This window comes from Aulonocara sp. 'chitande type north' Nkhata Bay, linkage group LG9 (genome assembly GCF_057382095.1).
Source record: "Aulonocara sp. 'chitande type north' Nkhata Bay isolate Kocher_YH1m ecotype deep benthic linkage group LG9, A_spYH_male_GT1.1, whole genome shotgun sequence".
In the NCBI taxonomy this organism is placed as follows: Eukaryota; Metazoa; Chordata; class Actinopteri; order Cichliformes; family Cichlidae; genus Aulonocara; species Aulonocara sp. 'chitande type north' Nkhata Bay.
In genome coordinates this window covers 12,790,813-12,804,354 of record NC_141352.1, presented here as the reverse complement: position 1 = coordinate 12,804,354, position 13,542 = coordinate 12,790,813, and the positions used below count along the sequence as shown (strand labels likewise).

Genomic DNA, 13,542 nt, shown 5'->3' with positions numbered 1-13,542 from the left:
AACAGTAATTTTAGGCATTACATTTTTGAGATTTTATAAAGTATGAGGTGGAAGGATTTGGTAAAGCTCATTTGTACGGCTGCTTTCTAACTGTACTTTCTGTTTTCAGACCTCAGAAACAGCATTTTAAAGAAATGTAAATGATGCCAGTTGGTTGAAACTTGGTAGGGTGAAGTAACTCACAAAAGAAGAAGCTCAACCCCCCACAATCCTGCCCACACCCACAAACCTCCTTAAAAGCCCAGAATTGCTCTTAAATCAGCCTTAGGATACACAGCACTATCCTGCTTGGTTTGGAGCCCTTTCATCAGAGATACTTTTTCCAGCTTTCCTCTTTTGATCACTGGGACTTCAAAGATGGAACATGGGATGCACTTTTCTCCAGGTATGTACTCAGCATTGTTGCCTGGTGAGCTACATGAATAGAGTTGGCTAATCTCTAAGACAACTTGCAAAAATACTCTTTCACTCTGTGTTGTAAGTCCTGATGGCAGAAGTGACTCTTGGTTCTGAATAATGTATAAATATCCCACCTTTTTTCTGGGAAACTGTTGTGTTTCAGACTCAGCAATTTACTTTTTAAAAACTTTTTTTCTGCTGTCTCAGAAGAGAAACAAGATTTTGCTCTCCCAAGAAGCCAGGATGGCAACATCACTGCCACTCTGCACCCTCCCAGCACTGCTCCAGAGAAACCTAAAGGAAAGGCCCGGGTGGTGTTCACAGAGAGACAGTTGAATATTCTTGTCCATCACTTTAATTTGAAACATTACTATGAGCCAAGGGAGATGAAACAGTTGGCAGAGATGACAGGTCTGACCTACAAACAGGTGAGTGTTTTTCAACTTACTACAACATAAGAAATTGAATTTTGGGTCCATTGTACTCATTAAATGTTTTCTGTTTTCTTCTATCTTTAGGTAAAAACTTGGTTTCAAAACAAACGGAGTAAGTTTAGGAGGAGTTCACATTCTCAGTATGTGAATCAGGATGTCCCACTTCATGTAAGTATCTCCTATTATTAAACAGAATTGTTTCTGATTCTGTCATTATCTGGGGAATTGACTGTATTTAAAAAAGTGTAATGCCAATAATTTAAAACAACTATTCTCGTTTTACTGACAGTCCCCTTGTCCCCTTCAGTTTCAGGGAGAGAGACAGCCCCCGTTCAGGGAGCGGTACACCCAGCACCAGGTAAATTCAATGAGAATGGGTGCAGATAATCAGGCCCACTATTCTCATGCTGTGGGCAATTCAATGAGAATGGGTGCAAATAATCAGGCCCACTATTCTCATGCTGTGGGCAATTCTGCGGCTGGACCTCAATGGACCCTCCCCGACTCCCCTCAGATGTTTGGCTGGTCAATGCCACCAGGCAACGGGCATCACGAATACGACACAGCTGTTCAAAACCCAGCAAAAATGTCCACTATGATCGAAGCAATGGGAAGAGCTGTGAGTACTCAGACTGTTCTCATTGAACACAACATGGATAAGATCTTGGAGAAGCTCACGGCTCTTCAACAAGAAATTGACAGACCTGGTGACGAGTGACAGACATTTAGACTGTCTGTGAAATTGGAGGCACCAAACCCAAACATCGTCTCTCCCCTGCATACCGATGTCCCTGGAAAGCCCATCAAGACCTTTTTTTTACTGTTACTGTTTTACTCTTTTTGTCTTTTTGGTTTCTTCCTGGTGCGGCTACATCCGCAGCCCCAGGACACAGGAATTTCATTGCATGTTGTACTTTGTATGACTGTGTATTTGACTAATAAAATTTGATTTGAACACCAGTTCAGCACTGAATGGAATATAAACAACCCAGGACTTTTTTAAAATTATTTTTATTGTCTTCATGTAGCTCAACAGTCTCAGATTTGATCGCTTTCAGTAAAGTGGGAGGGGGGAATTCAATATCCAATGGATTTTAGAAATATTAGAATTCAGTAGGCTCCGGCTACTGTAAATAGTCAAAATAGCCAAAACACATACTGGGATATCAGAGAAAACACCATCAGAAATTCTGCATATAAGATTAAGAGATGAATTCATCAAAATGTGTTTTGTTTCATTTTGTTGTATTTGTTGTAAAAAATATTGTACATGAAGAAAATTCTCTTCCTTGTGTGTGAGAAACTGTAAATAAAATATTAGTTTCACCCATTCAAACTGAACTTTCTACATGTCTCCAAACCTTCTGTCAGAGACTGAACATCCCCATATGGAAAAGAAATAGTAAAAACTTATATGTGATTTACTCATGAAAGTGGCCACTTTCTCATTACCGTACTTTCATATATTGTTTTAGTAAGTATCCAAAACATACAAGTTTCATTATCAAATTTTTCAAGGGATCTTATATCTGTTTTCACTCTTATATGCTTTTCATACAAGTTTCACACAAGACAGATCCAAACTTTATAAGATTTATATATATCTTTTCCATATGGGTCCAAATGTTTTAGAGACTTTAAACCTCTATCTTTCCATGTTAACTTGAGCTACAATCCTCTATATTCACAATCAAAGTATGAGACAGATAATCTAAAGAATCTGGAGCTTTCAAATGGACAAAAAGATTTTTCCAGGAATACCTCAAATAACAACCCTACCTCAGACTTCATTTTAAGAAACCTGAGACGATACAGTGGAAAGTTTTTGCCTCTGTGATTATCTTCCTAAGACTCTAAACGTTGGGTTTTATTTTAATTGTTAACAAGTCTGATGCTGATTACTTGGTAAAGCTCCAAAAACATTTTATTGTCACCTTTTCTACTCTCTGCTCTGTGACTACAGAGTCTTGAAATGAAATGTGCAATGTTATTAAATCTTCCCCTTACTGAACACCTGAAGTCAGCTCATTTAAAGTGTAGGATGCTCCTGATGGCCATGTATGTTTGTACCAGGGCTGTGTTGGGATCTGTCAAGGAATGTTACGATGGGGCATGGTGGCTGGAGGTTGCCAGGTTCTTGCTCACAGTGCCACCATGATCATGACTGGGAAGCGTACCAGAAACCAGGCGCCTTGCAGCAGGAGCACGGTGGTGTCAAGCAGAGCCTGAGTGGAGCTGTCAGAACAGCGAAGCTGCAGGAATGAAAAATCAAGTCAATAAATGAGCAGCACTGAGTCTAATAATCCATGTAATGTTGTCTTTGAGAGTTTCTGAAAAGCATTATGACATAAGGTGTTTTTCAATGTCCTGAATTTGAGCAATGAAATACAAGAGGCATACAGATTAATGAATACATCATTAACTGAGTGAATGTGGATTGATATTGTACATTCAGCTAAGTAATTTCAAAGACACAGAAGTCATATTGTTTGCAGATGACACAAAGTTATTGTGGAAGTAACTTGGAACAACTTCTAAATGAACTACAAAAAAACTAAGAAATTGAAGACTTGGTTTTTCTATAATCAATTAACACTGAATCTGAGCAAACAAAACTCATACTATTCAGGAGTCTGATGATAAATAACATAGAATTAAAATAAATTATCTGAAAGAACAAACTTCTTCCGGTGATAATAAATCACAAACCATCATGGTCATTATGAATATATCGATAACCTGTAAAACACACACAAAGTGTAATAGGGATCATAGATAAAACCACATCAACAGAACCACCAAATCCACTTTTTATTAAATACTCTTAAATTTAAAGACTTGGTTGACCTCAGAACTCTACACATGATTTATAAAGCAACAAACAAATCTTTGGCCCACAACATTTAGGACTTGATTAGGATAAAGACCAAATCATGACGACCTGAGAGAAATCTTTATGTTCAGCAAAGCTTCAGATGAGGATTTCTTCCACCTTGGTCTTGCCAAACCACATGCTGGTGGTTTTCACAAAGATTTAAAAGACTTCCATGTCATCTGCAGTTTTCAACATGGAAGCTACATACATGTTTTATCCTGTTTTACAGGTTTATTTCTTGTAGATTTTATTTTCTTGCCATTTAAATATAAAACATAGGCTGTTTTGACAAGACTCAGTGAATCTCAGTTAAAGTAAAAAAAATAAATTTAAGAGTATTTAATAAAAAGTGGGTTTGGTGGTTCTGTTGAAGTGGTTTTATTTATGATCCTAAGTCTGTTATTTATCATCAGTTTATCAATGATAGAATTTGTACATCTCCCAAATAGCAGAGTTTTGTTTTGCTCGTATCCAGTGTTAGTTCATTATAGAACTTTGTATCATCTGCAAACAATATGACTTCCGTGTCTTTGCAGTTACTTCAAATTAAGACATGTTAACACAAACACCTTTACCCTCACTTATCTCTCATGGCCCTGGTGCAAACTGTCTGCATTGACTTGATAATTAATCGGAGGTAGCAGGGTGTGATACAGGAACTCTAAAAGACACATTAGCATATGTTTAGTGGTCACTGGCTGAACTGGGTGCGTCTCTAATTCTGAATGAGCCAGAGGAGGCCAGATGCATGTGTCTGTGGGTTTATGACAAGCGTTGATGTGGATCGTTAGCCTTGGTATTGTTGACATTGACTTATGTGGGTGTTTTAGTGTCAGAGACTTTTACAATGTAGAGGTGCTTTTCAAAGAAGGTGAAAGCTACCATTTGCTATCTTATAAACTCCAAATGACCTCCACATGATCAAAAATATCTAAATTAGAGGTTTAATTCATTATTTGTATGTAATATTGGTATAATTTGGCTTATTTTAAAACATTTTAAACATCAGGTTTCAATACTCACTGAAATAATGCAGAACATATGCAAAAATATATTTAAAGAGCAGCTGTATTTGCTCTGAAACATTTGAAATTATAAACTATGTGCACAAATCTTCTGATAATAGAAAGTAAATTAATCATCGGTGCAAAGATCAAACTGGCTGCTTGTCTGAAACAACCAGAGCAGGAATTTAAATCAAAATCATCTAACACAGATCTAGTTGACATGAAAGCAGAACAAGCTAAACTTTACTCAACTCACCAGTGAAAAATATCCATAAAGATCATGATATACACCAGCTCACAGTCAGCAACTCAACAGGTTTGGCTTTCTTTACAAAATGAGAATTTTTCACATCATATAGTCCATCATGTATTTCAAACACATGAGTAAAGATGTGTTTATTTAATTGATTTAAGCGGATTAAGTGTTTCATATTTTATAAAGTGTGAGCTGAAAGGATTTGGTAAAGCTCATTTGTATGGCTGCTTTCTAACTGTACTTTCTTTTTTCAGACCTGGGGTCCGTTCTTCGTACCTCGCTTACTACATCCAAGATCAAATCATCTCGCTAACTTTGAGCTCGCTAATCCGGTTCTCCGAACACACCTGTTGTTGACGATTAGTACAGCTGGATGTAGTAATGTGAGATCACTGGGTGGCTTAACAGGGGCTACGCATCGATAGTAGAAACATTGATCGGCAACCCTTTGATTGGTTGGCGAAAATGTCGAAGGAGCGAGTTCGGTATTTTGCGGCAGCAGAGCAAGAACTCTTGATTGAGGGATTTCAATCTGGCCAACACCAGTAGGCGGTAGGGTAAATTTATTATATTACACTATATTATATTATATTACATTATATCCTCTTTCACATTAGTGCCACGACAGGACCCACTAGAACATGGGAACAAGTAAAAGTGAAATATAAGAATATTCTACAGAATGGTAATATTTATCACTTATATTGCTTTTAGTCTCTTGGAAAGAGACCCTGAAATAATCTGTTTATAACAGCAACCAAGAAAAGGGCAGAGCAAAAAAAAAAAAAAAAAAGACAGGTGGTGGTCCTGCACCCCCTCGTCAACAAGTTGGTTAAGTAAATAATACCCTCACGGGAAAATCGATATCTCTCTATGAGCACACTGTCGCACTGAGCTAAAGGATCCTGACTATCCCGCAATATACGCTGAATTCTGAAAACTCTCCTTATCAATCTTGCACCTTCCGCAATGGGTGGCTCACGTATACGGACAGGACATTGCTGCGACAGACTTCCCAAATCCACCTTCGCTTTTATAGCCGTGGTCTCTCATCTTGATTACACGAAGTAATTTACTATTACTACTCTAAAATATGAATTACATCTGAAATAATCAAATACATGAAATAGAATGATTAATAGTACATTTCCCTTTTTTTTTAGGAAATGACCTGTATGTATCTGTATGAAATCAATAAAAGGATCAAGTACTGCATTAACTTTAGTTACATTGATAATATTTATTTATGGTAAAACAGTGGTAAAATATCGCTGTTGCTTTCATATAAATGAAGCGGACATACCTGCGTGGCCGCGATCTAATCCTGTTTACATAAAGTAAACCTGCTCCCGAGCAGGTTTACGCTTACGGATCTGTTGCTATGACAGCAAATCCCAGATGAGCTTCGGGGAACCGAACGATCCAAGATCACGCGAAATCGTCAACAATCAAATCCAGCTAACTTAGCGAGGTACGAAGAACGGACCCCTGAGAAACAGCATTTTAAAGAAATGTAAATGATGCCAGTTGGTAGAAACTGCCTGACTGCTTGCAAAGTGACCAACAAAAGAAGAAGCGCAAACCTCCACATTCCTGCCCACACCCACAAACCTCCTTAAAAGCCCAGGACAATTGCTCTTAACTCCGTCAGTCTTAAGTTCCTATCCTGCTTGGTTTGGAGCTCTTTCAGCAGAGATACTTTCTCCAGCTTTCCTGTTTTAATCACTGGGATTTCAAAGATGGAAGATTATGGGATGCACTTTTCTCCAGGTATGTACTCAGCATTGTTGCCTGGTGAGCTAATATGAACAGAGTTGACTAACCTCTAAGACAACTTGCAAAAATGTTCTTTCACTCTGTGTTGTAAGTCCTGATTGCAGAAATAACCATTTCTCCCTCCACAGTTGAACAGAGAGTCCACTTTAAATCCTTTTTGGTTTTAAAGAATCTACAAATATCCGACCACTTTTTTTCCCCCCAAGGTTGTGTCAAACTGTTGTGTTTAAGACTCATCTATATAACCTTTGTTAATTTTTCTGTTACAATGTCAGTTGTGCCAAAACATAACAGCAACTGACCCATGTGGACCATATAGACTTGTGATTACTTCTCTTGTGTCTTTACCCTCACAGACTCGTGGAGTTATGACAACGGGGTTGAAGGGAGTCTTCCCTTGGAAGAACTCGCTATATGGGCAGAGAGTGCTCTACAAATGGAGATGACCAACAAAACTACTGATACCTCTGAGGCTGTTTCCATCTCAGTCTCAGAGCAGAAACAAGATTTTGATATCCTGATCGTCGGTCGTGCTCAATAACACTAGTTTTATGGGTGAGGGCAAACTCATCAGCCAGTGCTGCAGCCTGCTGTAATGAGGAAACCTGTTCACTGAGGTATACTGCAATCTGCTTAGAGATACGGTTCTTAAATTCCTCCACCAACATTAATTCACGCATCAACGCCAGGTCAGTAGCTTTGCTGGACACACACCACCGATCAAAAAGCACACTTTTCTTCCTTGCTAAATCTCGGTAGGATTGATCCTGTCCCCTTTTTAATCCCCGGAAACGCTGGCTATAAGCTTCTGAGACTAGCTCATAAGATAGCAGGATGGCACTTTTCAGCTTGTCATAATTCAGACTGTCCTGAGCTGACAATGAGGAACAAACTTCCTGAGCCTTACCTACCAGCTTAAATAATAGCAAAATAGCCCAAGAATCCCGTGGCCAGTGCAAGGCTGCAGCTATATGCTCAAAGGACTCAAAATAACTGTCAACCTCGATGTCGTGAAACACTGGAACCAGACAAATGTTTTTCCCCCACATCAAATGGTGTGTCTGCCTGCCGAATGGAGGCAGTCGGAGGAAGGGAAGCCTGCTGGAGTTCCAACTGTTGCAACTTAACAGCTGTGTCCACCTTTTTCAATTCAACCTCCTTAGCTCTGGCAAGCTCTGCGTCTAAAAGCTTAAGCTCCAACTCCTTTAGCTGGAACTGCCTCTCATGATCCTCCTTTTCCAACTGAAGACGAGCCAGGCGGACATGTAGCATAGCATCGTGCTTTGAACCTACGGATGACTCTATGGAGAGTGGTTCAAAGTGAGGCAGTGTCATTGGCTTGTCCTGAGGCAGCCACTGAGCAACAGGTGTAGACAGTGATGGAGCTACAGCTTGAGCTGGCACCTGCGGAACAGGCTGAGACGCTACACCATGCTCAAGTGGACTGGCAGACACTGGCAGGGCCACTATCCCTTTCTCCACCAAGCCAGACACAAGAGCAGCTTTCAGCTCAGCCTTACGTAGAGCCGTGGAGACAGAAATGCCATAAAATGATGCGACCTCATGCAAATCCATCTTCCTACAGGCGTCCAGCTGGACAAGCGAAGGGTTTTCCTTAAACACGGCAATTTCAAAGGTAGCCATTAAAACTGAAACTAAAACTACCTGAGGCTAACAGTAACAACAAAGAAGCACCACCTCCAATACACAAATGAAAAACAGGTGGGAAATGTTTGGCCACAGTTTAACCAATAAATAAAAATACCACCGACCCTCTCCCCAGACCTACCTACTAAAATCTTAGCCTAGTTAGCTTCTGGAGTGTACCAGGCTCGAGGCAACTTTAAAGGCTAAGCATCAAGTGCACAAAGCACCGACAAGCCTGCCCCCGACAGGGAACTAATCCCCACCCGGGATTACTCCGAAAATAAAAAAGGCAAAATAAAAATTGAGTGCCTGAAGGAGGAGCTTACGCTCAGCTAGACACTCCCCTTTGCTAACTGGAGAGAGAGCGTAGCAGATACCATACAACTAAACAGGCCACCAGCAAACAACTCACTAATACTCAATTGCTGTTCCTTCCATTCATATTCCGGACGAGCCCCCACATTGTTACGTCCCCCCCGAAGGGGTCTAGGCATACGAGTGAGGGGACCAGTAACAAATGAGTCCAGAACAGAATGAAAGGAAAACAGACAGGTGTTTTTAGTAAATAAAATAGTCTTTATTATAGATAATCTTAACATAAAGAGCCGGCAAGGCCTTTTTACTAATAACACTTGGAAAAAGGGAAAAAGGTTGCAACAACACAGAACACAACCAAACAAAAACTCCACACCACAAGGAGGCACTTCCAGGGGCCCACAAGCTCACCCTGTCACTAGCCAGCAGCTAGCTTTACTGCCACCAAGGCCCACAAGCCCACACTACTCACGTAAAGCAGGCATACTGCTTACACACTATAGGCAGGACCTTCACACAACTAGCACACAAAGCGGAGACACCAGAGAAAACTCCCTTGCGCAGAGCTCATCCCCAGCTTAAATAGCCTCAGAGGTGATTGCTGACTGGATTCAGGTGGCAAACAAGGCTAACCAAGAGCAGCTGTGTCCTGGGGAGAGAGGAGAGTGAGAGAAACAGAGGGGGTAGGAGTGGCAAGAGAGGAGGAGGTGGAGAAAGACACCACGCCCACACAAGGGCAGTTTCAGGAGGCCCAGCTAGGGCTGTAACAGGGAGGTTTACAAGGAAGTGAATTGGAACAGGTACATCCTTTTGCAGTTTATGAATACATCACTGATTATCATGCCTATGTCTTCCACTCACACTGAGCTGACATCAGCATGGTTGGTTATGTTGCAAAACCTTATAGTTTAAACAGAATCTCTGCAGCCTCTGCAACAAACTACCTGCTCCAGCAGAAATACTTAAACCAGTTTTGCCTTTTAGTCTTAGAATTCTGGCAGCAGCCTTAAAGGGAGTTGTCCCCTGGTAGACCTTACTACATGGGCTGAGAATGCTCTTGATAAGGTGATTTACCATGACCCATCGAAAATGAAAGAGGTGGTAAAGATGGCAGTACTATCCAAACAGTGTTTTTATTTTTATGTTTCTAGAATACAAGTGAGAGCCAGCCCCCACTCGAAGAAATTCTACAACCAGCGCATGATAGAGGCAAACTTAAGGAGGAAAAAGGGTGGACTAATTAGAGGAATTGTGTAGTAATAACAATAATGTATACTTTATTGATCCCCGTAGGCCAATTACTCACCAAGTGAATTATGGGGCAACCACTTTACCTACTGAGCTATCCCTGCCCCAGATGACACAATCACACATGCACGCCTGTCAGACATGCATGAATCACCAATGATTTTTCTTCTAAAAAAAATGAGGACTTTGGTAGAATGAAATACTGCTTCATGTGTCTATGTGAAAATCAATATTTTTTAATAAAGTGTTAAAAAGTTCATTAATCTTTCTGATTTTCTCCAGACACCAGAAACACTCCATGTACATGGACAACAGTGACACCTACTGGTCCAACATTATATAACAAGTGTGTGTGGTCAAAGTCGCAGCAATGTCCTCACTGCACACACACACATACACACACACAAAATCAAAGCTACACTTGAACAATTAGCATCCTCATTCTCACATTTAACAAGCAAAATAAAAAGATATTTGATGTACAGTGTGTTCTTCTTGCAGGTTTATACAAATTTTATGTTTTTTATTTTTTTTAAAGAGTGGGACTGCCAGCCAGGACAGAAAGAATGAAAACCAGAGAGGAGGTTCATTGATGTAGTGAAGGAGGACATGCAGAGGTTTTGTGTGACAGATGATTAACCATTGAATTCAAAAGGTTCCAGAAACACTTCATGTACATACTCAACAGTCCAGCCTAGTGGTCAAACATTAAACAAGAAGTGTGTGTAGTTGAAGTCACAGCAACAACAGATCATCTTCGTCCTCATGGCATGAAAACTCAGTGGGCAGATAAAATGAGGAAAAGAACAGGAAAAAAAGTCAATGCTTCACTTAGTTCACTTGAGCTGTTTCTCATCACACACGAACTGGATCAGGGCGTCATCCCATCGGCCTTCACTTCAGCTCCAGCAAGTGAAGGCCGATGTACTGCAGGATGGAACTGAAGTGCAACTCCTGAACGTAGACCCAATATGTGATTAAAACTGACATCATATTTAAGCTTTAAATTTGCAGTTTATCAAGCGTCACTGAGCACTTCAAATCTACCTTTAAATCTGTAACATAACAGCTGGACATCCGCTTGCAACACACTGTGTGACAAACGACACAAAAGCATTGTCAGCTCAGACATCAGCAAACGCACAACCTTTGAATTTGAAATTATCTGACTAAGGTTTGATTCATGTTACAGCAGCTCATGAGTAAATGAACACGGTGCATTAAAACAACTTTTAGAAGTAAATTTTTCCAAATACATTTACTTTAATTTACTTGCGTAGGGTTAGGGGTTGCCACCTCAGCGCACAGTCAAGTTTCGATACCATCTGTGATCATTAGTGCCATGTGTGATGTGGCCTGACAAACCAGTTTTAGGTGACCCTAAAACTTAACGTTCATGGAATAAAAATACAGTCTACTGGAAATCCCTATGAAAACCAAAACAATATATTTCATCATTCAGTGATCAAGCAAGACCCAATGTTCTCTCCAAGGGATGGAAGATACAAAATAACATTTTAAAAAAACATTGCTGTAGGATGTTTTTTTCAGCCACATTACATTATCAGAAAAAGTCAATAAGCCCGTTTTTCTTCTCTTTGTCAAAACAGACTGTCTAATTCTAATTATGAGCTTGAAAGAGCATTTGACATGCCCACTTTTATTTGTCAACACTTCCATCTAATACCTCACCCAAAGTAACAACTTTTAAAAAAAGAAAAGAAAAAGAACCCACACACAAAACAAACAACCCACGATACACAAAAAAGGTTGTACTTAATTTTACTGTGGTCATAAAATAGTTACGTTAAAGACAGTCTCCGTTAAGTCAACATCAACAGAACATTAAAACGGCTTTCAGAGAAAATCCACAGAAAATCTGATACACTCAGCTCAGTCATTGTTAGTAGCCGGCGTCATTTACAATAGCTGTGATGTTTAGTGATGTTCCCTCTTATCCATGAGAGTGTAAACACTGGGAGATGTGTATAAACCACCATTTAGGTGGTTGTGTGAGTCACAGGTGAGTAACAGGTGGTACCCCTTGGGGAAGCAACGTAGAGGAAGGAGTGCCAAAGTGGCCAAATTAAACAGTTTTGAGCTGCTATTTTAAATAAAGCAGCGAGAGGCCACAAACCTTGTTCTTTTAAGCAATGTGTGGTTATTAAGAGTTTAAATTAAAAGGTCTGGTGGTATTGCAAGTACTGCCATTTAATTTGCTGCGTTCGTTTATTTTTTATGTTTATTTTATGTTTATTTAATTTTTTTATTTTTTAACATTTCGCCGCAGTTCTATATTCTCAGGTAATTTAATACATTTTATATTAATTTGCCATGCCTCTGTCTTGTCAGTACAGAGTCTGTGTGCCTTTGTAACTGGAAAACCTTTGCAATGGCTAATGTAATATTTCCTGAGGCATAACTGCACGCCCAAATGGTGTTGTCAGTACCATTTAGTTACCCTTTCCTCTTCTCCTCCTTCAGGCCACCACACTTGGGACAGTAAAAACCTGTTTCTCCTCTGTGACAGAGCTGGAAACAGCTTCAGTTTCAATCAATGAGTCAGATTGACCCAAAATTAAACATGAATTCACCTGTTTGTTGGTCAGTCCTTTCACCTCCTGTGGGTCATAATAACATTTCAGATTAAAGTGATGGACAAGAACTTTTAAGTTAAGGTTAGGGCTAAGCTAGGGCTCATATGTAGCGCTTGTCCTCTGTACACCATGCAAAGTGGCATTTTTGCTGTGGTCCTCCTTCCTTCGCACAGAGCTGGAAACAGTTCAGCAGTCTCAAAGATGTTGTTCCTCATCTCCTAATCAAGAGCTCTCTCAGCCCACATAGTGAGGTATGCCAGGGGGAGACTACCTTCAAGGCTGCTGCCAGAACTCCACAAGTCTGTGAGGATAGGAAGACACAGGCCAAGCACAAGTCTATATGGTCCACATGGGTCAGCATGGTTACTGATGTGTGTTGGCATGAGTGACTTTAGATCAGAAAATACAAAAGTAAACCTCAGAGCTTTAAGGTTTTATTCTGGTGGCACGCTTTAAAACTTTGCCACCAAGTGTCGCCATTTGGGGGAAAAAAACAAAACCAAACCAAAACAGTGGTGGTATAATTGGAAACAGGGATAGACCCCCTTTTCTAGTCTGGAAAGTACTTCTGGGAGAACTACTGAAACATGGCCTTACAACACAGAGGGTATTTTTGTAGCAGGTCATAGGTTAGCTAACTCTGCTAATATTAGTTCATATTACCAAAGAAAAAAAAAGTCTTCCTTATAATATAAAGCACCGTGAAGTGACTGTTAATGTGATTTGGCGCTGTATAAATAAAAAATGAACATGCATACATACTATGATGAGCCACTGGCAGACAGCTTGGCCTGGCTTTCCTTTGTATACACTGGCTGAGTCCTGGGCCCTGTTTCAGGAAGCCGGTTTAGAAAACTCAGAGTGAAAAACGATACGCAGGGTTGAGTAACCCCGAACTGTCCAACTCGGAATATTTGGTTTCAGAAAGGCTGATAACAATTAGTTCAGTCAACGCGGAGTTGCTTTAACCCCAAGTGAAGCGCGCGGA

The 13,542-nt window shown here is 40.2% G+C and overlaps 1 protein-coding gene across 1 annotated transcript; it reads left to right on the top strand.

Moving 5' to 3' along the window:
• The first annotated feature begins 357 nt into the window (after positions 1 to 357).
• Positions 358 to 1,551, top strand: LOC147321792 (homeobox protein NANOG-like). Its single transcript, XM_086305909.1, has 5 exons — positions 358 to 385; positions 607 to 827; positions 918 to 1,001; positions 1,141 to 1,224; positions 1,279 to 1,551. The coding sequence occupies exons 1-5, from the start codon at positions 358 to 360 to the stop codon at positions 1,549 to 1,551; spliced, it is 690 nt and encodes a 229-aa protein (XP_086162035.1).
• The last annotated feature ends 11,991 nt before the right edge of the window (positions 1,552 to 13,542 follow it).